This window comes from Triturus cristatus, chromosome 11, assembly GCF_964204655.1.
Source record: "Triturus cristatus chromosome 11, aTriCri1.1, whole genome shotgun sequence".
Classification (NCBI taxonomy): domain Eukaryota; kingdom Metazoa; phylum Chordata; class Amphibia; order Caudata; family Salamandridae; genus Triturus; species Triturus cristatus.
The window spans coordinates 169,834,108-169,860,393 of record NC_140594.1 but is presented as its reverse complement, the minus strand read 5'-3'; the positions used below and the strand labels follow the sequence as shown (position 1 = coordinate 169,860,393).

The 26,286-nt window shown below is 45.8% G+C and overlaps 1 protein-coding gene across 2 annotated transcripts in view; it reads right to left on the bottom strand.

The window, feature by feature from the left end:
• Positions 1 to 26,286, bottom strand: part of IFT81 (intraflagellar transport 81) — an 872,384-nt gene that overhangs the window by 800,917 nt on the left and 45,181 nt on the right. For both annotated transcript variants that reach the window (XM_085633362.1, XM_085633363.1), the window contains exon 3: positions 13,168 to 13,271. In XM_085633362.1, coding sequence (XP_085489488.1) covers positions 13,168 to 13,271 — 104 coding nt within the window. The remainder of the gene's footprint in view (positions 1 to 13,167; positions 13,272 to 26,286) is intronic.

Sequence of the window (26,286 nt, the reverse complement as noted above, 5' to 3'; positions counted from 1 at the left end):
GAGACTACCTCCATCCCAAAAGATCTAATAAGTCTGGCAAGGGGGGTCACATATATGTTAAAAAGGGTCGGACTTAATGCCGACCCCTGAGGGACCCCACATTGCACAGACATGGATGGAGATAGAAACTCTCCCAACTTCACTCTTTGCTCTCTTTGACCAAGAAAAGAGGTCAATAGGAACAGGGCTGCTCCCTCAACCCCAATCTCCCTCAGACGAGATGATAGGACCGAGGGAGAAAGGGTATCAAAGGCTGCCGTGACGTCCAGCAGGATAAGGAGGGCGGTCTGGCCCCCAGCCACACGAGTGCGGATATTATCCAGCACTATGGTGAGGGCCGACTCGTGCTATGTTCCCTCCTAAAACCATGCTGGGAATGATCAAGGCAGCCTGAGCTTTCTACAAAAGCTGCGAGATGTTTATTGAGGTGGGTTTCTAACATCTTCGCAGGGGCAGGGAGCAGTGAGATGGGGCGGAAGTTTTTTAAAACCCCAGGATCAAGAGATGGTTTCTTGAGTAAAGGCTTCACTACCGCCCTTTTCCATTGAGGGGGGAAGATACCATCCCTTATGGCCCTATTCATGATGTCAACAAGGGGAGGCAGGAAGGTTTCCCTGCATTGCTTGAGGATCTTAAGGGGACAGATATCTAGAGGTGAACCTGACTTGGTGTTATTCCTGCAAGGAGAGGAGAGGGAAGGACTCCAAACGTCCCCGAGAGGAATTCTCCATAAGAGCAATGGGAACATGAGCCACATCCCCAAATACCGGGGGCTCAGTAGTCCGGGTCCTCTGCAGCTCTAAGGCGGAATAAATATCAGAGATCTTCGTCTGAAAAAAGACAGCTATGCTGTCACAGAGCTGCTGCGAAGCAATAACAGGGTCCGGGGTTTGAAGGGACATAAGGGAGTCCACTATCCTAAAGAGCTCCTTAGGGGAGGAGAGGGAGGAGGAGAGGGTCGTGAAGTATTCCTGTTTAGCCCTTATCACTTCCCGCTTATACTTCCTCATCAAGATTTTGTGGGCCTCTTTGTTCATCCCATCCCAACTAGAGTGCCAAAGCCGCTCCCGTCTCCTAACTTCCTGTCTAAGAGATCTTAGATGCTCCGAAAACCAAGGGGCAGAGGGCTTTTTTCTCGCTGAATAACGCACCCGGATAGGCGCCAACTCATCCAGTGCGTCAGTAACAGCCTTTTCAAATAGCGTAACCGCCACCTGAACATTCTCCTCTTGAGGAACGGCCAGGCTAGGAGCCCAAGGAGCAAAGGAGCTGTCAGTGATTTTCTTAAAGTCCCTACGGAGTACCGTTATACTCGGAGCTTTATCGTGCCTGTCCATAATCGGGCAAGACACCTCAAACGGAACAGCCAGATGATCGGACCATGAGAGGAAGAAGGGGTCCCTTACCACCAACCTCTCATCATTCGAAAAAATCCCGTCAAGCGTATGACCCGCTCGATGGGTAATACCTCTGACCAATTGAGTCAATCCACAGGCTGACATAACTTCCAGCAGGGAGAGAGTATCAGTAGACTCCAGTAATTCTAAATGATAATTTAGGTCTCCCAGAACCGTTAAATTTTTACGACCAAAATAGGGTTCTAAGATATGAAGTAGCTGATGTCCAAAATCCCCTCTGGGACCGGGGGACGATAAATCAGAATCCCATTGAAAATGGACTCATGAGCACCTTTTAAAGAAAAGTACATGGCCTGAAAATGATCTTTAGGGTCTGATAGAGATAGGGTATGGCAATAGAAAGTGTCTTTGTACAAAATTGCTAAACCTCCTCCTACACGACCAATTCTATCCTGCCGAGCCAGGCAGTAGCCCATGGGGACCGCTTCCACCAAGTCTGGACCGGAGGAGTCCCTTGCCCATGTCTCCGTGACAAAAACCCATGAGGGTTTCCTGTCCAATACAAGCTCCTTAAAAGACGTATTGTTTTTTATCAATGAACGAGCATTAATAAGGATACAGTCTTCCCTCACCAGACTGATTCCAATATAGGTATTATGTGTTAACGAATGTTTACGCCCAAATATAGCAATAAGTAACAAAAAGGTGACCAGTGCAGCTTTTACAAAGGACCTTCTACTGAACGGCAACACCTGTTGCTGCTTTTTAGTAGCTTTTGAACCTTTTGAGTAAAAATAACGTTTTTTGTTAAATCAGCAGAATATGCGGAAGAGGATGTATTATGTGGCAAATGCAGCAAATCTATAATTATGCTAAAATTGTTGTGGCAGCACAATCACATAATCCCAGTAGCTCATGGTAGAATAGCTGTAATGCATGGGCTGCAACTTTATTGCAGGGCATCAGCGGAACACCTTATTATATTTCATGGGACGCTGACGGCTTGGCATTTACAGCTGCATGTAACTGGAGGTAGTTGAACATCATTCATCATAATTAAAACATAACATTCACAATTCTTAACGATGAACTGTAAGGTCCAGGTAGTATGCTTTAATTCCAGGGTACGAAGTGGTCCCTTAATCTTCCTTCATACTGTTTTTCTAAACATGTTTTTATTTTTAACATTATGAAAATAAATGCTTTTATTTTAGCAAAAACGGACCCCTGGTTATATTAGCTTGTTTCTGTTGACTTCAGTCATGTTTTGGGGGGCTGGAGGGCCTTCAGAGTCTGAACATGGGGGCTGGGTCAAAGGTGTGGCTAAAAACAAAATATTCTGCAAATTTTTTAGGTCTTTCACTCTCAGGTAGCTACATATAAAACAACGGACAGCTTCACTGAATAATAAATACATTTTTAAAACGTTGGTACTCATTGGGAAATGCACTATAGTACGATATGAAGCCTCTATTAGTTAATGCATTGCAAAGGTCTGTGTGGAACTAGAGAGCCACAGAATTAAATCGTGGTTAGTGCAGTGGAGAATAGTGACTTGTGTATTTTTAGAGCAAAGAGGTCACAGCCTGTGACAGAAAGCACTGTGAATATTTAAGTCTTTATTTTATACTTGCATTACACACAGTATAAGATTGACCACTACAAAACGCGAAATGTTTTACGATAAAATGGCGCTTTCAAAATGCGTGCGTCACTTTTTTTTGATGATCTGGTTGCGCAAAGTGCAGACCCATATATAAACGAGGCCACGCAAAGTCACTTTGCGTGGCTTTTCATGGCCTCCTAGATATGGTGTAAGGCAACGCAGCAAAGCCGATGCGCTGCCTTACACTGCGTGGGGGGGCATTTCATGAGCATTGTGGTTGGTATTCCCACACAACACCCATGGGTTTTGACACATATCCAGATTTACAATGATCTGTAAACCTGAGGATGCGTCAAAACTGTACGCCGCCCCGGGGTGTGCATAATGAGGAGAAAAATCGTTATTTCTCCTCAATTGTTTCCTCTTTCTATGTGCAGCACACGTAGAAAGAGGAAAAAGCCTCCATAGATTGTTTTTGTGCAGGAAGGTATGACTTCCTGCACAAGAACAATCCAGCCAACAATGCAGACACCCTTGCACCATGGTGCAAGGGTGCCTACGTTGGTGCTCAGCACCAAATTATGTGCCGTCAGAAAGAACAGGAATGCACGCTATCTTATAAATACGGTCCATTTCTGCCCTTTCAAATTGGCATAGAGCAGCACAGCAAAAATATTTTCGGCGCTTTCCTACACCATTTCACCATTTCATTGTAAATGATGCCCATGGATTTTAGTAATACCCGGACTCTATGTAAGGCAATTCTTTACATAACTGCCCCTTAAACACCTTCTCAGGGATAGCAAGCGCTATGTAAATACAATGACAATTAAAAGCAAGCACTTCACAGCTCAGTTAACTTGAAGCTTTTTGAGGGGTAGTGCATTGAGTTATTTGATAAATTAACTGCAACAGCACTCTCCTGTAAGGCACACACCTAAACAAACGCGCCTTTCGGCCAGTGTGCTGCTGGCCTGAAAGAAATGCAAAAGTGTACAACAAATAGTTAATCTGCAAATGTAAAGGATTTGCAGGTTAACTCGTTGTGCACATTTGCATTTCGCGCAGGCCAGCAGCACACTGGCAGGAAGCATGTTTAGCTGTCGGCCTGGCTTCAATTTCACAGGAGATTCCCTGAATACCACTCCAGCCGGAGCATTTAACTACAGGAATTAACCATCTGAAGGGCGCGACCCCCTTCCCATGACTCCACGCCCCCCCTGGGGGTTGCGCCCCACAGATTGAAGACCTCTGATGTAAACTAAGTGTAAAAAAAAACACACAAATAAAACAAGCCAACATGCCTTTTCCATCTATGCACCCAGGATCTTGAACAACATCCCCGTACCTATACGCTACCATTGCGGAGGAAGCGGTCCCTGAGGACGAGGGGGGTCCAACGGACACCGAGGAATCCGTGCCTGACAGTGACCATACGCCGGTGATCACACCGCAATCGGCGGAGGACCTTCTGGATGGGCAGGGGTAACGGGGTGCGCTTCTTCACTTTGGGTGGGGGCCCGGCGAGGGGGTGGCGGGTGTCGAACAGAGATGCTGACTATCGGGGTAGGGAGGGTGGGGTGCCCTGGATTTGCCCCGAGGGGGTTTATTTGTGACACTGTCTTGGGCTTCGGTTAGTCCTGGTGGCCTGAGCGTCGAGGGCCCACTGCCTCCGCCCGGCCTGCACCTGGCCCTTAAGGCCTTCCTGCGGTGGCGACTGCAAGATTAGTAGGGTATAGTTGTAGAATATGGTTTGGATGGGAACTAGATGGTGCTATTTGGGTCCTGTTCTGGGGAGGGTGGATGGGGAGTTGATGATTCATATTTGGGTTGCTAAGTTATGGTTGGGGAAAATGGCCGCCATCAGTGCTATGAGGATCGATGTCCTGTTATTGTTGGGATCCGGATGGGGAGACTTTGCGAGAACAATATGGGACAATGGCTGAGATAGCTAATCTGAAATGTGTTACTTGGAACGTACGGGGGCTTCACACTATGTCCAGGCGCCACAAGGTCCATGCTTACTTAGTGCGTAGGGGAATACAAATGGCGCTGCTGCAGGAGACTCATCTGAACAAGGCGGAAGGGGCGGCCTTACAGCGTAGGTGGAGGGGGCAGGTCTTTTGCACTTCATACTCTGCGTATGCCAGAGGGGCGCTGATCTGGGTTAGGGCTGGGGTTCCCTTCCAGGTCACGAACACAGTGATAGATCCAGAGGGGCGTTATGTGGCTATTTCGGGGACTTTGGGAGGGAGAGACCTAAACGTTTGCTGTGTGTATGCTCCTAATGTAGACCAGTCTGCCTTCCTTTCCAGGTTATCGGGCTCGTTGGCCCATTGCCTCTCCGGACCCCTCCTGCTCGGTGGAGATTTCAACTCAGTAGTGGATGTAGATATGGACCGCTCGCATCCACCCCTCCCCGATTCTCCGGTTCGTCGATTGGCTAGGGATCGTCGGGACTGGCAGACTCACTGGGGTCTAACGGATATTTGGAGGGCGCAACACCCCACAACCAGGGATTACTCCTACTTCTCGAGCCTCCATGAACTGCACGTTCGACTGGACGGATTTCTTGGCTCGCCCGAACTGGTTTCAGCAGCGGTCCGATCTGAATATTTGACCAGGACCATTTCTGACCATAACCCCCTCCTGTTGGACCTTGGCTGGTTTCCCGGGGTACCGGCGGTGCCCACCTGGAAATTACGGCCCGAGATCCTTGAGGACAGTGTCTTCAAGGCGGACCTAGGTGATACGATTTCAGAGTACTTTGCGTCCAACCGTGGCACCGCGAGCTCGAGAGCGCTGGAGTGGGACGCTTTTAAGGTGGTGGTGAGGGGGTACTGCATCTCTAAACAGGTCGGCGTGAGGCGAAGTATCCTCGCCGACCTAGAGGCAGCGGATCGAAAACTCCGCGAGTTGGAGTTACGCCGCCCCGGGCGCCCCGAGCTGCAGGCGCGCACGGCGGAGGCGAAGGAGGCGGTGGCGGCGGAGGTCGAACGGCTTCGCTGTTTTGACTATAAGGCCTATACGGTTCGGTCCATCGCAGAGGGGGATAGGTCGAGCGCGCTGTTGGCATGGCTGGCCAAACCTACGCGGCAGTCCTCACTGACGACGTCCATGCGCAGGGCAGACGGAACCCAGGTGTACACCCAGCCTGCGATTCTGAGCTGCTACCGGCAATATTACGAGCGCTTATACCGCAGTCGCTCGGTCCGAGACCCTGACCTGCTCGATAACTATTTGCGGCCTTTAGAGATCCGAACAATGGAGCGGGACGTGGCGAAAGCCTTGGGGTCCGACATAGAATTGGGAGAGATCCGTAGCGCCATCAAAAAGATGGCGAGAAATAAGACCCCGGGCCTGGACGGTCTTCCTGTGGAGTTCTATGCGGCCTATGCCGATCTCCTAGCCCCTAGATTGTTGGTAGTATACAGGGAGGCGAAGAGGCTTGGGCGTCTCCCAGGCTCGATGTGTGAGGCATTGGTGGTCCCGCTCCTCAAGCCTGGAAGGGATTCCTCTGATCCGGGGTCGTACCGTCCCTTATCGATGCTGACGGTGGATTATAAAATACTGAGCAGCATCCTGGCCTCGAGGCTGCTCGGCCACATGAGCTCCTTGGTACATGAGGACCAGGCTGGCTTTATCCCCAGGCGTAACACGACCATGAACATTCGCCGGTTGTTCCGCTTGCTAGGGGAACCGCTTGTGGACGCCCCGTGCCCGGTTGTCCTCTCAGTGGATTTAGAGAAGGCTTTTGATTGCCTGGAATGGGACTACCTTTGTACTGTGTTGCGGAGGTTCGGCCTCGGGGAGGGCTTCCTCAGGTGGACCAGGGTTCTGTACGCCTCGGCGTCGGCCAGGGTTCGGGCGGGACCGCTGATTTCCTCACAATATCCGGTGGAACGGGGCACGAGGCAGGGATGCTCGTTATCCCCATTGCTCTTTGCGCTGGCGGTGGAACCTCTTGCGCTGCATCTCCGGTCGGGAGCCTATTACACGGGCCTGTGGACTCCTCCGGGCCCGCATTACATCTCACTGTATGCAGACGACCTGTTGCTCTTCCTAGAAGACCCGCTGGATGCCCTACATGGGGCTGCGACGGCGCTCACGGAGTTTGGGGAGGTCTCGGGCCTCCGAGTGAATTGGACTAAGACCTGTCTTTTCCCGGTCCGCAGGGGCACCCCTACCCCTACTCTGAGTAGGGAGATTAGATGGGAACCCGACTGCTTTAAGTATCTAGGGGTGTATGTCTATCATGAACCTTCTGGCCTCCTGGATGGGAACATTGCCCGGGGCATTCGAGCACTTCGAGGCAGTATGGGCTTTTGGGCCACACTACCGCTCTCGGTGGCTGGGAGGATTGCTTTGCTTAAAATGGTGGCGCTCCCCCGGTTGCTATATTATTTCCGGACACTACCGATCTGGGTCCCACCGACCACGTTTCGACTTTTACGATCCATGATTGTCGGATTCCTTTGGGGGTCGGGCCGCCGGCGGGTGGCCCTCAAGACCCTACTGAGGCCGAAGGAGGAGGGTGGGCTTGCGGTGCCGGACTTCGAAAAGTATTATTTAGCGGCGCAGCTCCAGGCCTTCACCCAGGAGATCGCCCGGGAGTTCCGGGGCCCCGAAGAAAAGAGGGGAACGGGCATGGCCAGGCATGTTCTCTCCTTCATAGCGATGAGACAACGGTTGGCCTTGCAGGACTTGTCAATGGAGGAGCGGACTCTCCGCCTGTGCTGGAACCGAGCTCACGCCCGGGGCCACCTGCGAACACCGTACGCGCCCGAAATACCGCTGGGGATGCTAACGGCTCTGCCCCATGGGGGTGATTGGTCGCGGCTGGCGATCTGGGAGGACGCCGGTTTGCAGCTAATCGGGGATCTATACGAGGACGGGTCGCTCTTGCCCTTTCAGGAGCTCATCGAGCACTTCGGGATTCCCCGCGGCGACTTTTTGCTGCACTCGGCCCTTGTTCGAGCGATCCAGGCGCACTGGAGACGCGGGCAGGAGGAACCTCCTTTATCCCCAGTATGCCAATACGTGATGATGTCTGCGGGCACGGTGAAGGCGGTCACTTGCCTTTACGGCAGACTGATCAATGAGGGGATAGCTCCCCTCACCACTTTGAGAAACCGCTGGGAGGAGGACATTGGCAGGGAGATCCCGGAGACGACCTGGGCCCAGCTAGTGCGGAGGGCCTGGAAGGGCACACGCCACGCCCGCTTTCAATTGGTCCACTACTACGTGCTCCATAGAGCCTATTTGACCCCGGTGAAAATCAGGCGATATTTTGGTACGACTTCGGCGGAATGCCCCAGGTGCCCGGCCCAGGAGGCGGACCTCCTCCATATGCTGTGGACCTGCCCGGGATTGTCATCCTATTGGGAGGAAGTGGGGAAGACCCTGGAGGAGACGACGGGGAGATCTTTATCGCTTGACGCGGCGGTGGGTCTCCTGCACTGGTTCCCTCATACCCCCAAAAATAAAATTTCTAGCAAGTTCATTGATCTGGGGCTGCTCCTTGCTAAACGGGAGGTGACCAGGAACTGGAAGGCACGAGCTGGTCCGACGGGAAGCCGGTGGCGCAGCGAATTTTTGAAGTGGGCGGCGGGGGAGAGTACGCTCAGATACCAGCTAGCTTGGAGGCAGCGTAATGAGAAGGCACAGGAGGCAGCGCTGGAATGGGAGATGTTAGTGCAGGCCCTTAGGGATTATGGCGCCCCCAGCGACCCTGAGCTTGAGGAAGAGGCTCGCCCTGAGTCCCGATAGACGATTGCACTTTTCAGATCAATTGCTTTCCCTGTGGGTCCTTTTGGAGATCCTGTGGCGGTTGGTGCCGCGCGCTGATGGCGGGGGGGGGGGGGGGGGGGGGAGGGTTTACTTGGGTTTGGGGTGTTTTAAGAGTGGGGTGTTATTTTGGGTTTATGGGTTTGTTTGGAAAAGCAGATGACGGACAGCGGGTTCTCCGGGCCAGCTTCGACATCCTCCTGAGCCCCCATTGAATTTCGCCGCCCGACCCTAGGGTTGTGGGCTGAATGGCTGTGTAAGTAACTTACGGTGGGGGAACGGAGGGTTGCATCTCATTGATCGGGCGTGATATATAATGTTGGCCGATTATGTAACGATTTACTGATTCCTGCAATAAAAATATTTTAAACAAAAAAAAAAAAAAACCATCTCCGTACCTATCAGGGCACCCCAACACTGCTCCAATTTAATAAAGAGTTATTAAAGGCTCACCTCTATAAAACACACTACATCACAATGAATTAATCATCCAAAACCCTGCTACCTCTCATATCATTTGCTAAATTCATGCTTTTCTTTGTCCCTGCACAGCGCTATGCAGCGCTTTGGTAAGGTTTGCGCTATAGAAACACTATATACATACTTTTTTTATAGACCACGCATTACAAATAATTCTATTTCTTTCTCTGACATTATGCAATTATCAAAGTAGTAAGCAAACTTTAATTGGGATGCATTAGCAGAGATAATGCTACTAACATTGCCGAGCTCATTCTCGCACAAGACCTTGACCTCCTAATCTTAACGGAAACTTGGCTTAATGATTCCTCATCACACATCCTGGACACTCTTGTGCCACCCAACTATGACATCAAACAACATGGGAAAAGCTGGTGGCGGCTTAGCTTGCATATACCGCTCCATGCTTACCATTATACAAACAAAAATTGTCAATGCCCTCCTGTGAATACCTAGGTATCAAAATATGGAGTTATGATAATATAGTATGCAAACTCAACACGATCTACCACCCCAGTGTAATAACCTTCCCTTCATTAAACAATGAATGGAGGCCCTCTCCTCAAACTCGGATGCTCCTCTTTTTATCAGCAATGTATTTTGTTTATTGATGCTTTAGACACAGCCATTGGAGCTGCTTTGCTTAACTTACAAGATGTTGATAAGTAGGAACACCCAATTTCCCATTGAGTCCTACTATGTCTTTATAGCTCATGCCTTGTTCTGACCTTGATATTTCAATTCAGTATTTGCAGACCTAAAGAGTAAATTTTGGCTCAGCTTCCACAGCACAGAACTGGTAGGCGTGAAGATCTAGATCTAACTTCCATAATTTGGGTCAGTGAAAAAAAATTATTAGTTCTACATAATGTAGAAGCACAAAATACATTTTTTGTGCCTTTGCGGCTTTTCCCTTTTGGATTTTCCTTCACTAAGTTTCAGGCATCGTGTACGTGTAACTGCCCTCTTGGCTGAACCAAACAATGAGGCTACTGAAAGGGGTCTCCTTTCTGCAGGAAGTTCCACTCTTTGTGTTGGCCTTATGAGACACAGGTAAACATACACTACCTTCAACACCACTGCACATTACAATTTGTATGGTGAAGCTACTCCTCAAAATAGTCTTCTTCCTGCTTTATTTAGGACTGCAGACACAGGAAAAGAATGGAAAATATTTGTCTAAACAATCTTTATTATTCATCATGAAATAAAACATTAAATTGCAGTAGCTGTGGTTATACAATGTACATCATCAGTATAAGACCGGTAATCGGGCTTTCTTTTATTCATATAGGTTTTGTTATGTTATTTCTCAATTCCCAGTTGTAGTAGGGAAACATTACTTTGGATCTTACCTATATAAAAAGTTGTTCTGATAGTTTGGGGGGTGGGGGGTGGGATGAAGCCATGCTCGATTCAACCAAATATTTCTCCAGCTTCATTGAAGCACCTACACTACTTGATGTGTATAGGGTAGATTAATAATGTGTGAACGCATGATTCGTTTTTAAACTTCCTATCAGTGTCCCAGACATAACATTTGGCATCCACCTTGAGTACAACATAATTAGCCAGCCTAATAGTCTCCCTAACTTCTTCCACTCATCATGTTTCTTAGCCACATAGGATCTGTAATCAAGAGGCATTCCAGTTACTCTAATGTTTGGGCATCTATCTCCATAAGTTTAGTTTGTCTCTCACTTCAAGTCTTTGGGCGGCCTCCAACTCTAAACCTCTTATGCACTTTTACGGGGTATCTATGTCCATCTCTACATATAGTTGTGATCCATGTGCTGTTTTATGAACACCTCGTTCAAGGTGTTTGATGTCGACTCTTCATTTACCATAAAATAATGCTGTATCGCATAAACTATTGCCATTCGAAATGAAATGTCTTCTAAAGCGGTGACATACGCTTTGCAGGAAGGTATGGCGGTTCTCTGGTATCCCCTTTGAAATACCCGTCATAACGAGTTATGGTCTGCTATTGCTCTACAGAGGTAGTCCATCTAAATTACTGAGGAGTGCATATATATCCTGTCTAATCTTGCAAGAAGGCCAAAGTCATGTTAGAAATACAAATATTCTTTAATGTCAAGATTAATTAATTTCAAATAATCAGTCATATCCCAAATCTGTCCAGTTCTCTACAGCCCTTGCTGTTTGCATCACTGGTGATACGGATAAGTAGTTGGGACTAAACTCTAATTCAGTGTTACCCAAACTGTGGGCCACAAGCAGATTGTTGGTGAGTCGTGAAAGTTCAAGTAATAAATAAAGATGGCTTTAAATTCTGTATTTATCATTCGCTGCGCTTCAGAGACAGAGGTTCAAATGTCAGGTTGTCTTCTACAAAATTGCTGCTTATTTCTTTCAAAATGGGGATTGGTGTTTACAAACCGCTCTCACTTTGCAGTCAAATAAAGACCAGTAAGACTGGGCCTAAGAGACGGATAACTGCCAAAGGTGCAAGGCACCAAGCGCTGACTTCCTACATACCTCATGGTCATGCCCTCACCTGCAGACCTACTGGAATGAAGTCACAACCACACTATCCGAAATGCTGGCAGAGCAGATCCCCAACACCCCTCTGGTGTGCATACTGGGCGTCAGGAGACTTAAACATGCTAGACGCAGGAAATTCTTAGCGGTAGCACTACTGCTGGCGAAAAGATGAGTAGCGATGAAGTGGAGGAGCAAGAGACCCCCTAGACTCAAAGACTGGATCACGGACATGACATATTGTAAAACTACACTGGAAACTTACGCTGAGGACATTCCCATTGCTTTGTGGCCAAGGGACTCCTGGGAGCTGCTTGTCCATTACCTGCAGGCAGGGCAAGAATCTGAATCAAGAACTGATCCATGATATACCTAATACCTCAGATAACAAAAGGGCACCACATATACAACGGCTGCTGGGGTAATATGGAGGGGCGGGCTGGCAGCCGGGAGGTGTGAGCACATATAAGACGGGATAACATCTGCTGATGCGGGCACTGTGAACTGAGACAGCTGATATGTGTATGTTGAGGACTACAATCACCAAATGCTATGTGCTCCTGAACATTGTTGATTGTAATATTCGTATGCTATGTAACTGCTGGTTGGTTAAAAAAATCAAAATAAAAAAATAAAGACCAGTAAAGTGAATTATGTGACATTCTTGCTGGGGTTACAGGTGGGAAAGCGAAAGCTTTAAGATGCCATATTTTGTACAACATGAATATCTGCAAATGAACATCATTTGAATCTGTCACCATTATCTAAAACCCAATATTACCTGTCAAGATACAAGAATGTTATAAATCCGTAAACTGACCTATCGTCCATGGACATCCAAAACATGTCGTGTGTCTCAATGTGGCAAAGAATGCTGCAGCAGGCAATCGCAAATGCCAGAGTCCACTTCAAAAAAGGTAAACCTTTAATCTTTGCTTGCTGCTGCTGGTAAATCCAAACCTGCAGCACCCTCTCTGTGATCAATGGCACACATTTCTCAGAATTTATAAGGACACCTTCCATATAAAAGGTGGTAGAGTGCAGACACGCCTACAGAAACACAGGATATACTATGGCTCATCCACATATGTCAAAAACATAGGTATCCATGCCAACAGAGAAAGAAAAAGATCACCAGGTGCTTGTGCTGGAACCAAGAACTATAGAAAGAACCATGTAGCAGAATTACTGACCTACCATGAAACTCTTGCATAATAACAAAAAGCAATGAAGTCCGCTACATGCCCCTGTGAAATGGATGGTTCAAGGAGATTTCTTGCCTCTAGGACACAGATTCACACTGCAACGTTTAGGAATGTTGCAAGAAATAATGTGAAGGGCAAAATGAAATCCAGTCTTCTCCACGTAAAAAAATGTATGACAGCAAGGTGCATAACATTCCACCAAACAGTAAAAGGCCAAAATAATACATACATGTCTCCTGTGTTTCCTGGGGGTTTGTATTTCAGAATTCCTAGAAGAGCCAGCATTCGTTTGGCTGTCTGGTCAGGCATTTCTTCACGTATGTCTACAGCATGCTGAAAAGACAGGAGGAATCTTGTAATCGGGTTTCCAAAATTCAAACTGCCAAATAAGTAACTTTCATTGAAGTTTGGAGATGCACTCTTGCTTTTTCTGATAGTGTTGTCAGATTTCCACTGTTACTGTGGGGTACTTCATTTTCGATTTTCACAGAAAAAGCTCGTGTGGATCTCAAATCACAACTCCTATATAATGGGAGTAAAATGCGGAAGAAATTGCTAAGTGTTGGAAAAATAAAACATAAGTACGTTGGTTTCGGAGTCATTAATCCACGGCAACACCCCAGCACCACTAATATACAATAATCAATCGCTGTTTCCCCCGGTCTTTACACCAACGCTCTATATCACCATCTCCAAAAAGCGTCCAATTATTTTTCAAGTTGGGACAGTAAAATAAAATGGCCTTCTACAGAAATGTTGGAGTAGGGTCGAAGATAGTCTGAGTGACAATCTGTGGTGCTAACTCAGACGATGGCACTGAATATCTAATCTAATAAGAATGGCAGAAAATAGGGAATGAACCGGTAACGTCAGGTAAAGAAATTGGAAGCCAATGTGTGAATCTTTGGTGCTGTTCCTCTACAATGGCCTGCAGCACTGGACCTATTTTACAAGCATTTTTCACAGCAGCAAGGGCAGCCAAGTATAGTAACACTCAGTGCTTTAAATGGGCCGGTACTCACCGGTACTGAGTACCGGCACTTTCGAATTTTTTTAACTTCTCTGTAGTCAGGGAGAGTACCGGTACCCCGATCCATGGCACGGCAGTCTCGGTTTCTCTGCTCCAGTGGAGCTTGTAATTAACTTGGCTGAAGTATCCTTTAACAGAGTTGCTGGTGAAGATTCCAGCAGCGCCCATTTCATTGTCCCCAAACTGCAGGGGGGTGAGAGGGCTTGTGTCACACTGTGACTAACAGGGCAGGGTCTCTAGACAGACCCTGCACTGTCAATCAGGTGCGCAGCGACCATTCGGGAGAAGGTGCCATCATGACTTTCATTTAAGTATTCTTAATAAGAACTGAAACCTTGGTACCTTTATTGTCAAAATAAAAATACCTCTCCTGTTGAAGGAATCTTGCATAAGATACTACTTCCGCAGGCACTTTTTTGACCAGATGGTGCTTGAGCAAACTTGTGCAAAATAATTTGCACAATTCCAGCGCCACATTGTTCAAACATGATTAGCTTTGTTTCCTTATTGTACACCCAGAGAACTTCTACATTATTTTTAATTTCGACACAAAAAATATTTTTATTAGTATAACTCATTAACAGAAATAAGTTTGTCAGTTACATTTTGCAAATCCAACCACCTTATTGAGCATCTTCTCACGTTGGTCAATTCCAAATACGGGTAGACATTCAAATTGACTGTGGTCTGCACTGGCAAAAATTGAATATTTGAACATGTAAAAAGAGAAGGCAGCGGAACCAGTTACTTGCATTTAGTTTTAAAAAAATCGTGCATACTTTACCTTCAAGAAGATTCCTCTTATTCCAAGACTTGAGAACAGAACGGAAAATGTTATAGAAATGCTGATTCAGCAGCACTATATCGTAAAAGTAGCTCCAGCCATAGACTCACGAGGACCCCACCAGAAATGACAACAGAGGTCCACAAAGGCACCACTGATGGCGGTGATGTCAAATTCACTATTTTATCACCCTTCACTTAAGTGGAACAAAAAGAAAGGCGGGCTCTTCAGGCTCCACAGGCTGCTCCAATCTCTCAGGCCCATGGTTTATTTTCCTACCTACTTTCAGCACCATTTAAGTTTTAAATGCAGAAGAACTGATGGTAAGATGTCTGACTTTGCCTTTACCATTTAGGGGGGAGAAGGGGGCTAGGTTTTCAGGAGAATTTGGAGCTGCAGTAAAAACCCAGAATTAGCAGTGGCAGTTACAAGGTGTCACCGGTGGAGTTTTGATGCATCTGGGGTCCGATCATGCTGGTGGAGGGTGGGCAGAACTAGACTTGGAAGTGCTTGTTCCACCACAGATTGGTATGGAGCAGAGGCTTCAACTTGCCCTGCACGTAGGCACACTCATAACTCCATGAATCCTCATGGAGAAATAGATATCACGGGTGGGAGTTAAACCAAGCACGGAGGCGCTACTTCATTGCAGCATGTCTGGTAAGGGCCAGAGTGGGGAAAAAAGGAAGATGCGGATGCGGACAGAAGGTCAGCAAGCAAAATACGAATGGTCTTAAGCAAAATATGAAATTCTGACACCTCCGAAGGTGTGTTCGTAAGATGGTCCCCTAAAGAACGCCTAGAATTAAATTAGGTCCTAAATTGGGACTACAAAAGCAGAGCATGTAAATTTACTCTTAAATCCCTTAATTCGTGGACCTTGGTCTTGTGGGAAGGTAGATCCAATACTCGTAATGGTGGATATACAAGTCGTCAGAAGATCTACTCAGCCATCTTAACACCATTTATCTAAAGCTTCCCATCTGCCTTCTTTTAGGGAAAGCTGCTTATTGGTCAGAACAACTCTATAAACTGCCTTTCCAAAAGAATCTGCATACTTAGAGATTACAGGAGTGCATGGGGATCATCATGTTGGGCTGAAACAAATGCTCCTCCCTCAACAGTAGCAATCATGGTGGAAACATACGTAGGTCTGGAAACCTTGACTGACAAGTCCAATCAGCATGATAAAAATTACATGACATGCATGCCTTTTAGATTCTATCGGAATCGGAAATCTGAGAGGAAAAACACAGTGGGAAATGAAACAGTAATATATATTAAAAGCTTGTGCCAATGACCACTTCTGAGGAAACTATCAAGCTGAAGAAATGGTGGGTTTTTCTTGCTCGTGTTGCAAAGAACATCAAACCAAGCCAATAAGATATCTTGGAAAATACTTGATAGATTTACCTTGATCTGCATGTCTGCTGACAAGCTCAGCTAATGCATTCTCCACCAGAAGAGCTGGTGACATTCCAGTTCCTTTGCCTATGGTGCAAATCTACAGAAACATGGCCTCCTAGCATAACATGTTTGAGTCCACCTCACCATTATTGTTGATATAAAACATGATGGATGCATTGTCCCGTGAATCAGGATCTGCTTTCCTGCTACCAAGGGAAAAAAGGCCTGGAGGGCGAGATGGACCAACCTTAGAACTCATAAGTTTATTTGTAGTCTGTACATAGGTCACCTAAATGCTTTCCCTAGTCCAGGAGATGAGGTGGCTGTCATTGTCAGCTGATGCCTAGGGGTCTGAATGGCTTGCACTGAAAATAATTGGATGGTTGCCCCACAAATGTAGCCTGAAACCAAGGTAGTGGGTATTACGAGAGGTTGTTGAAAAACGGATTCCAATTGCAAACGAAGAATGAACTGTGATTTTTTTTTTAAATTATTTTATTTTAATTTTCTTATTTTTATTGATTTTCACCCTATTTTATACAAGGCACATTCAATAGCCAAAATTATGGTACAATCAAAACCAGATATATATAACAAAAATACATTGCCCGGTTTGGCCTAGTTACACAAAAAAAGTTAATAATATGTTAATATACCACATTATTTCACAAATACGGCTGATAGTATTAAATCATGACCCTCTATCCCCACCTGAGTTTCGAAATCAAAAATATTTGTACAAAAACGAACATCGATACTACTTAAACTGTAATTATACCATTCCTACGTTTGTTGTATCCAATCTGTAACTGGAGCCCATATTTGATATACCAAGGCCCTTTTTTTCCTACCTTTTGTTTTATAGATTGAGGTTTCTAAATTATAGATAGCTAACAATCTTGACTGCCAGTGAATGTAGGAGGGTGTTCTGCTTGGGTTTTCAGTTCGGGTGGAACCCGCTCCACAGAGCCCTTCTGACCCAAAACCAGAACGTTACCCCCTCCCTAGGGCCTTTTTACACCTAAATAACCATATATATATGTACCACCTAAGGACAGGGAATTCCTATTATATATATATATATATATATATATATATATATATATCAAGACCTCACAGCCTCGCAATCTCAGCAATCACAGTCTCGCAGCCTCAGGCAGACCCAGAATCTCCTACCAGACGGCAGCAACACACACAGTCTCGCGGCCTCAGGCAGACCCAGAATCTCCTACCAGACGGCAGCAACACCCATAGTCTCGCGGCCTCAGGCAGACCCAGAATCTCCTACCAGACGGCAGCAACACCCATAGTCTCGCGGCCTCAGGCAGACCCAGAATCTCCTACCAGACGGCAGCAACACCCATAGTCTCGCGGCCTCAGGCAGACCCAGAATCTCCTACCAGACGGCAGCAACACCCATAGTCTCGCGGCCTCAGGCAGACCCAGAATCTCCTACCAGACGGCAGCCTTAGCACGAGCTCATCCTATTGTTACCGTAGTACATGACAGGGGAATTGGGATTACCATATATCAGATCACACAACGACTATTAGTTGAGCACAACCTGTTCTCTAGTTCGAGGGGCTCGTTTTCCCCCTCATCCAGTTACCACTTACCTGACCAGGATTAACCTCTGTTCATGTTGAGTTAACTCTGACTAAAAGAATAGGCTATCCTCCTATACAAAAATACACAACACATGCTAACTCACGACAAGCTAAATACTTTATTTAAATGTCACATGCACATTCGCAGAATACATCATATATATATATATAACCTGCAAGGAAAGTGAAAGGTTAAGTTATACACTTCAAAGAAAAAGGGGTCGACATCACCTGGATTGTATGTAGTCTGTGCTCAATGGTCATCTAGGTTCCCTTCTCCCTCTGTGCCTCGGCTTCGCCTGGAAGTCACACCTCCGCAGTCGCGGATCTACTCCCTTCTCCCTCTCCGAGTCACTGGAACCTCTTCCTCATCGACTACTTCCTCCTCTTTAGATTCAAGTTCGTCATCTGTCTTCCCTGGAATAAGTAGTAGCTTTTTCTGCTAACGGCCAGATGCCGCCTATGGTCTAGAAGCAAGTGCAAGTGTCTGCCTCAGACTTTCACTAATATAGATGTGCATTCTCTCATGGAAATTTCCAGCTCGAAACCTGCCGCCCACCAAATTCCTGTACCTCCCCGGGCCAAGGACACGTTCCCAGCCGGCCGGCCTGATGTAGTGTCTTCGGCATGAAGGAGAATACAATCCTTCGATAAGGGCCGGCCTGAACCGGTTCTCTCCAAGCGAATAACACCTCCTAACTAAAACACTGCCTATGACCTAGAAACTTCCCAAGCTGCCAGAGCAGGAGGAAAGATGGAGTCTCTCCCGTTTAAGGCCTACCAGGCCTGAATACAGCACAGCTCCATTAGATACCCTCACTACAGAACAGATTACCCCTAATGCTAACGAATCTATCCCCTAGGATATGTATGCACACCCTGATCTATGGGGAAGAACACAGGATCATGTTGAAGTGCCTAATAAATAGGCTCTATACACTACTCTAACCCTTAGACTTGAATGGAAAGAGACTGAAGTCACATCAATAGCAGTACAACACAATAAGGCCGGAAAGATCGAGCAGTACATTCCACCCTTGACTTCAGTCTATTATACAAAACACAGGATCATGTCGAAGTGCCTAATAACTAGGCTCTATACACTACTCTAACCCCTAGACTTGAATGGAAAGAGACTGAAGTCACATGAATCGCTCTACAACACAATAAGGCCGGAAAGATCGAGCAGTACATTCCACCCTTGACTTCAGTCTATTATACAAAACACAGGATCATGTCGAAGTGCCTAATAACTAGGCTCTATACACTACTCTAACCCCTAGACTTGAATGGAAAGAGACTGAAGTCACATGAATCGCTCTACAACACAATAAGGCCGGAAAGATCGAGCAGTACAGAGGGTCAGGGCTACACCATTCACTTGTTATACATAAGCGGACCAGAGCCATAGCAATAAACAAAATTGCAGTCATAGATGTCGACCTTTTATTCCCTGCCCTGTCAGATCCTACAACCAGAATTACCATATCCCCAGTAATACTTATCAGCGTTCCTAATATAGTAACCAAACATTTTTCAATCTCTTGCAGGAAAAGACCTAGTCCAGGACAGGAGAATAACATATGAACCGAATCTGCAGCTTGTAGTCCGCACATGTTACATTTATCCCCCTTCGAACCCCCTATTTAGCAATCCTCCCAGGAGTATAGTAGAGATCAAAGATAGACATGAAATGCTGGCTCCTGAGACTTCCAGTCATTAGAATCTGGTTCGCCAGATCCAGAGAATCCTCTATTTATTCCAATATTCCCCAACTTATTCTCCCACTTTAAATTCCAAGTGCCAATATCATCCGGAAATACTTCCAATAATTGTTGATAAATCTGACCTATGAAAGATTTTTTTCCTATTCTTTCAATCAAGGGGATTTTTTCCAACCGTAACCCTGCATCTGACCCAATCTTCCCTAAAAAACTACGGACCTGTAGATATTTTAAAAAATCTTGTTTTAATAAGCCATATTTCCCCTGCAAATTTGTAAATGATAGAAGTTGGCCGCCCTCAAACAGATCACCCAAAAAAAAGTCCATTCGTTCCCCATCTAAATGTGGCTTGATCCCGAAAAATTGGTGGTATAAGGCAGGCGGCAGAAAATGGGGTATAGAAGTTTACATTTATTACCTTACCAAACAGCTACTGACTTCCTCCCCCAGCCCGAATTCATAAATGGTTGGTCTACTGGCAAGCGGTATCTCAGCCTTAGCCCCAACTAAAAGGGCCCCATCTGTTGCATCATAGATGCCCAATAATACAGCAAAAAGTGTGGAATACCCCAACCTCCCCGTTGTCTTGGAAGAATCATCTGTTTAAACGCCCTCCTCGGCCTCTGATAGCCCCAAAGAAATCCAGAGCAAATCCGCTCTATCTTTGTAAAACAAACTGAAAACTCAAGGGGGATTGTTTTAAATAGATATAACAATTTGGGAAGGACCACAACACTTTTAAAACATTACAGCGCCCATGAAGAGAGATGTAGATAATCTAATCTTTCCAGATTTCTATTAACCTTATCCATCACAGGTATAATATTCAAGTCCGGAATTTGTTCCATCACCAAAGTAATTTTGGTACCCAAATAAGTTGCTTCAGTGACAATTGGTAGATCTACTGGAGACTTACTATGAGAATGAAGCGTCTGGGTTTTATCTATGTTTAATTTGTAACCTGAAAATCTACCGAACAGTGCTGCCAAATTCCTAACTACTGGAAGTGCCAAAGAAACCTCGCTAGTAAGAACCACAATATCGTTGGCATAAGCCAATGTTCTGTACTCCATATTGTTAATTCTGACAGGTTTAATATTAGTGCTCAGATTCAGCTAATTAAGAAATACATCGATATACAATGCAAACAGCAGGGGGGAACAAGGGCATCCCTGCCTTGTGCCTCTGCTAATGCTAAATAATCTTGACTCCTGTCCAGAAATACGTATAACCGCTTCTGGGCATACATAAAGAGCCTTCACTGCTTGGATAAATTCCGAACCGAACCCCTTCCATTGCAGAACATACCATAGGAATCGCCAGGAGACCCTATCGAACGCCTTCTCAGCATTCAACAGGATCACCCCTAACGGAGATTCTGTTGCCTGAGCCCAATCAAGAAGAGTAATAACACGTCTCACATGATCGACTGTATCCCTTCCCGGAATAAATCTGTGCTGCCGAACTGAAACCAGCAGAGTAATGACTTTACCAAGTCGACAAGCCAAGATTTTTTAAAAAGATCTTGCTATCAGAGTCGATAAGTGAGATAGGCCTGTACGAAGAGGGGTACAGCTCAGGTTTGTCTTTTTTCTTAAAAATAAATTATAGTAGTTTTGTGCACGAGTCAGGGATAGAGCCCTTTTGGGCAGACTGGAATAATAACATAAGATCTTGTTGGAGTACCAGCCGGAATGTCCTAAAAAATTCCAAAGAGATGCCGTCCGGACCCACCGCTTTTCCAATAGCCAACGACATTATAGCCCCCTCCACTTCTTCCCGAGTAATTGTTGCTGCTAAAACCTCATTCTGATCATATGTAACCTTAGTTGTCTCCAATTCTGAATAAAATTCCTGCATTTGATAGTCTCCACCTGTTGTCTCACCCTCTGCATATAAATGATGATAGTATCTATTAAACACATTCAGAATTTCAACTGGAGAGTCCTGTATCAGGTCTAGATGGTCCTTAATCCTATGGATTCGATTAGCAACTTCCCTCTGATGTAATGTCTTTGCTAATACCCTGCCTGTGTTTTCTCCTAATTCATATATTTCAGCCCTATACTGGGCATATTTAGCAGCTATCTCCTCACAAAAATGCTGGTGGATTTTCATTTTTAAGATAGCGATGGCCTTCAGAGAGTCCTCAATGCTAAGACTCCTTGTTATATTCCCCATAAATTCTATTTCTAATAATCTTAGCTGTTCAATCCAGCTCTTAATCTCCCCAAGTATTCTCCTCTGATTAGCTATAGAATAATGAATAGCCTCCCCCCGTACCCCAGCCTTAAATGCGTCCCAGACCATTGAATAAGAGGCTGTATTTCTATTGATTTAAAAAAAACTCTTCAATCCAACTTCCCATGTGAGCACAGTATGCCTGATCCAGCAACAATTTTCTTTCAAAAGTCCAGGATTTATGTTTAATCTTAGTGCTCATTGGTAATTCTAATATTACTGGGTTATGATCTTAGATTACCCTGTGTGAGAGCTCGATCTTGACAGTCTCGACAATTTGAGTAGAGACGAAAAAATAATCCAGACGCACTACTTTCTTGTGAGGGGCTGAATAAAAAGTAGTTCCTGGATCGTCGCTTTTATGCCTATGCCACACATCCACCAACCCGAGTTCCCTAACTAAACCTTGAGTGGCTTTGAAGACTTTAATTTTCTTACCTCTATATGGGATATTAGATATTACTGGTTATATCTAAATCACTATCTAAATGTATATTGAAGTCTCCACAAAGAATTAGAGGATGAGGTCATAATGCTAATTCAACACTCCGGTAATGCAGCACTCCTGGATCATCTGAATTAGAGCCGTAAATGGAACAAACTGACAAATGGGAGTTGTTGATCATAATTTCCGCAATGACCCACCGCCCTAAAGTGTCGTCTTTTACCAGTTTGCAGACTCCAAGGCTATGCTTTGACAAAATGGCTACTCCTTTGGTCGTTGTGCCTTGCCTGGTACAAGCCAGCACTTCTAAACCCAAATCCCTCAACCACCCACGGTTGTTCCAGGATATATGGGTTCTTGTAAGCATAGCAGATCAATTTGCATGACCTGTAAGATTTTAGCAGTCACATCTCTTTTTTCCATCATTCAGGCCACATATGTTCCATGAACATATACGAATTCTACCAGTCATCAACATATCTTAGATATTCCAACTCAAATCTGACCAGCACAAACCCAAAACTAGATTTCATAGCGACGAAACAATTATTTCTCTCATAGAAACAAGTACCATAACCATAGCTAGTAACTAAGAACCACAAAAAGCAACAGTGCCACCCCCTACCCCCCACTCCTCCCTGACCCCATGACCCCCCCAACCACTCCCTTCCCACCCCCCTCCCAAATGAAACATAAGGACCGTAGCCCTCTGTGAGGGAAAGCGGAGGATCAACGCCCCCTGCCCCCCTCGTAGAAAAAAGAATAGGGTGCAAAAAAAGAAGCGCAGCAGAAAAAACATTAGTCCCAGACATCTATAGCAATAAGGCACCTTATATTTTCCTGTACATGTGTTTGTTCAATTTTGTCCCAATATCTACAATTGTCCCAATTTTTCGATGGTTGGTCTCCATACGTAGATGCAGAGGGAGTGAGTTCCATAGGGTGGGGGCAAGATACGAAAAAGATCTCCTGCCATTTCTGGCGGTACGAATCTTGAACGGGATAAGAAGTTTATTGACAGATCTAAGGGTTCTGGAGGGGTTATACCTGATCAGTATTTTAGCAAGATAGTGTGGTCCATGTCCAAGGATGGTTTTATGAACCAGACAGTTGATATTAAATATTATGCCTTTCCTGATGGGAAGCTAATGAAGAGCTCTCAAACCTGGTATCGAGGAGGATCGGGAGGGTAGATTTAGTACCAGTCTGGCAGCTGTATTTTGGAGGAACTGTAATTTGGTTAGGAGTTCTTCACTGATGGGAGGCAATTAGGGCGTTTCCATAGTCTAGCCGACTGATGATTAATCCTTGAACCAGCGGCATCAAAATGCCAGTGGAACCCATTGGAAGTTCTTACGAAGACTGCACATTAATCCATAACACATGCTAGCCACATGATTGACATGATCAATCAAGGAGAGGTGATTGTCAATCAGCACCCCTAGGTTACGAGCTACTAACTTGGGAGATGGGCATGGGCCAAGATTGAGAGGCCACCAATCACTCGACCACAAGGTCTGGGCTTTACCAAAGAGGATGATTTCCGTTTTGCTAGCATTGATTTGCAAATGATTGGTTTGCATCCAGATGTGTACATCAGACATACACTTCATGAATCGAAGTTTGGTATCAGTTGGATCTGGGCCTAACATGATTAGCAGTTGAATATCATCGGCATACAATACAGTGTCAAACCATACGATTTGATCACACAGGCTAAGGGTGCCACGTACAGATTGAAGAGTGTGGGATTTAAGATAGAGCCCTGGGGGACACCCTTATCTATAGAGACAAAAGTACCCACGTGTTCGTTCTGTTAGATAACTCCTGAGCCAGTTCAATGCAGTGCCCCTGACACCCATCTCCCACAGAGGATTCACAAGGGTGCTGTGAAAGATGGTGTCAAAGGCAGCTGACAGATCGAGTAAAACCAGGATGGCTGATTAACCAGCATCAAGGAAGAGTCTTATGTTGTCAACTACCTCCAACAAAGTGGTTTCGGTACTATGTAAGGCCCGAAACCCAGATTGAGAGGGGTCCAGTAGATTATTGCTCCCCAGAAAGGTGGTAAGTTGTTTGTTAATTAGCGTCCCCAGGACCTTCCCAAAAGGAGGGAGGTGGGCCAATAGTTATTTGGCTCCTTGGGGTCCAGGGTAGACTTCTTTAATATGGGCTTGACCATAGCCGCTTTCCATTTTGTCAGAACCATTGTGTGGCGTAAGGATAGGTTAAAAAGGTTGGTAAGGCTCGTGAGAAGGGCTGTTTCAATTATGAACAGAATATGAGGGGAGACTGGGTCGGCGGGGGAGCCCGATTTAACCTTGCAGAGGGCAGTACTAACTTCCTCTTGCGTGAATTCAATCAGGGAGGTTGGATTGGAGGTATGATCACTGGTGGACCAATGGTACTGATTTTCGCCAGCCTTGTGGGGAAAGAGGCTGTGAATGTTGGTGATTTAATCCACAAAAAAGGTGGACAGAGTGTCCGCCCAATCTTGAGAAATGAGTTGTTCCGGCTGACATGAGGTGGGACTGGTGAATTCTTTTAATATTTTATCGAGTTCTGTATGGGAGTTGGAAGCCTTATTTATTCTGTCGCCTAGAAAGATTTTTTGGGCCGTTACTATATGATCAAGATAGCGTCTGTGAGTAGATTTATAAGCCTGTCTGTCTTGGGCACTTTTGGAGTGCCTCCACTTGTGTTCTGCTTCCCTGGCAGCTAGCTTATCAGATTTTAGGTTAGCAATAAACCAAGGTGACGTTTTGTGATTACGTTTGACTTTTATTACGGGAGCAATAATGTCAAGGGCCTGACTGATTGCTACCTCAAACGATTCAACTGCAGAATTGTCTATGTTGAGCTGGGAAGGGGGGGGGGGGGGAATTTGTGAAGTGGTGAGAAAAAGTGACTAAATTTACATTATTCCATGGCCTACTCAATATTGGTTCTTTACATGGATTGATTGGAGTAAAAGCTTTCTGTAAGGAGAATTTTAATAGGTGATGGTTTGACCAAAGAACTGGAATTGGAGACCCCACTTCAATTTGGGAAGAGTTGGTAAATAGGAGGTCGAGTGTGGGGCCTGCTGTGTGGGTGGGGCCAACTACCAGCTGATTGAGGCCCGAAGTATTTAGGCTCGAGATGAGTGTGTTGGTGTGAATATCAGATAAAAGTTCAGCATGATGGTTAAAATCTCCAAGTAGAAGAAAATTATCAGCACCCAATACATGAGGCACAATGGTCTATCAGATTAGTAAAATTGGTATTGGTGCCCGGAGGGCGATAGAGTAAGGCACCTCTCCAGGACCCCTGGGTTGAGCAATCCATTTTAAAATACAAAGTTCTCCCCATTTCAGAAAGAAAGTTTCCATTATACTGAATTGGCTCTGAAAGCAATTGCTAGGCTGCCACCTCTCTTGTTGTTCCTATCAAGTCTGATCAGTTGGTAATCCGGGGGGAAGGCTGTCGCGATGTCAGGGAGCGTGGACTCATGGAGCCTTGTTTCAGTTACAAAAACGAAGTCCGGTTTCTCAATCGAACAGACTCCAGATTTCGAGAGCGTGTTTAGGAATAGAACGGGCATTACAATATATCCCTGTTAGATGATTTGGTAAATCTATCGGATTGCCACCTGTGAGATCAATAAGGCGTGATTTAGAAGGAGGGGCAATAATTAGAGAGGTTCTCTGTTTTACCAACAGTGGAGCATACTGACCCGGGGGTGTGGGTGGACTTATGGGCTTCTCAGAGCAGTTGGCTCTGTTAAATGCACGGAGTTCTTGACTAGAATACTGTATAATGGCCATGGATACAAACCACTTTTGTGGAGAATGTAGGAAGGAAAATGCGGGTAGAAGGGGAATAGCAGCAGGAAAGACAGCCAGAGTGTCCAGCAATGACCAGGCGCAGATGGGCTTGCCTGTGGTGCGCCTTTGGCGCGCCGCTGTGAGTCCGCGCAATGTGCTTCCTAAAGAAAGGGTAGGAAGTGGGAGGGGAGAGAAAGGTGGTCACGTCTGGAGAGCTGACCGTGAAGTGAAAGCTCCCCTCCTCGAGGACCCAGGACTCCATCCCAAAGGCCGTACGCAAGGTGGGGTTAGTGGATAGTTGGGG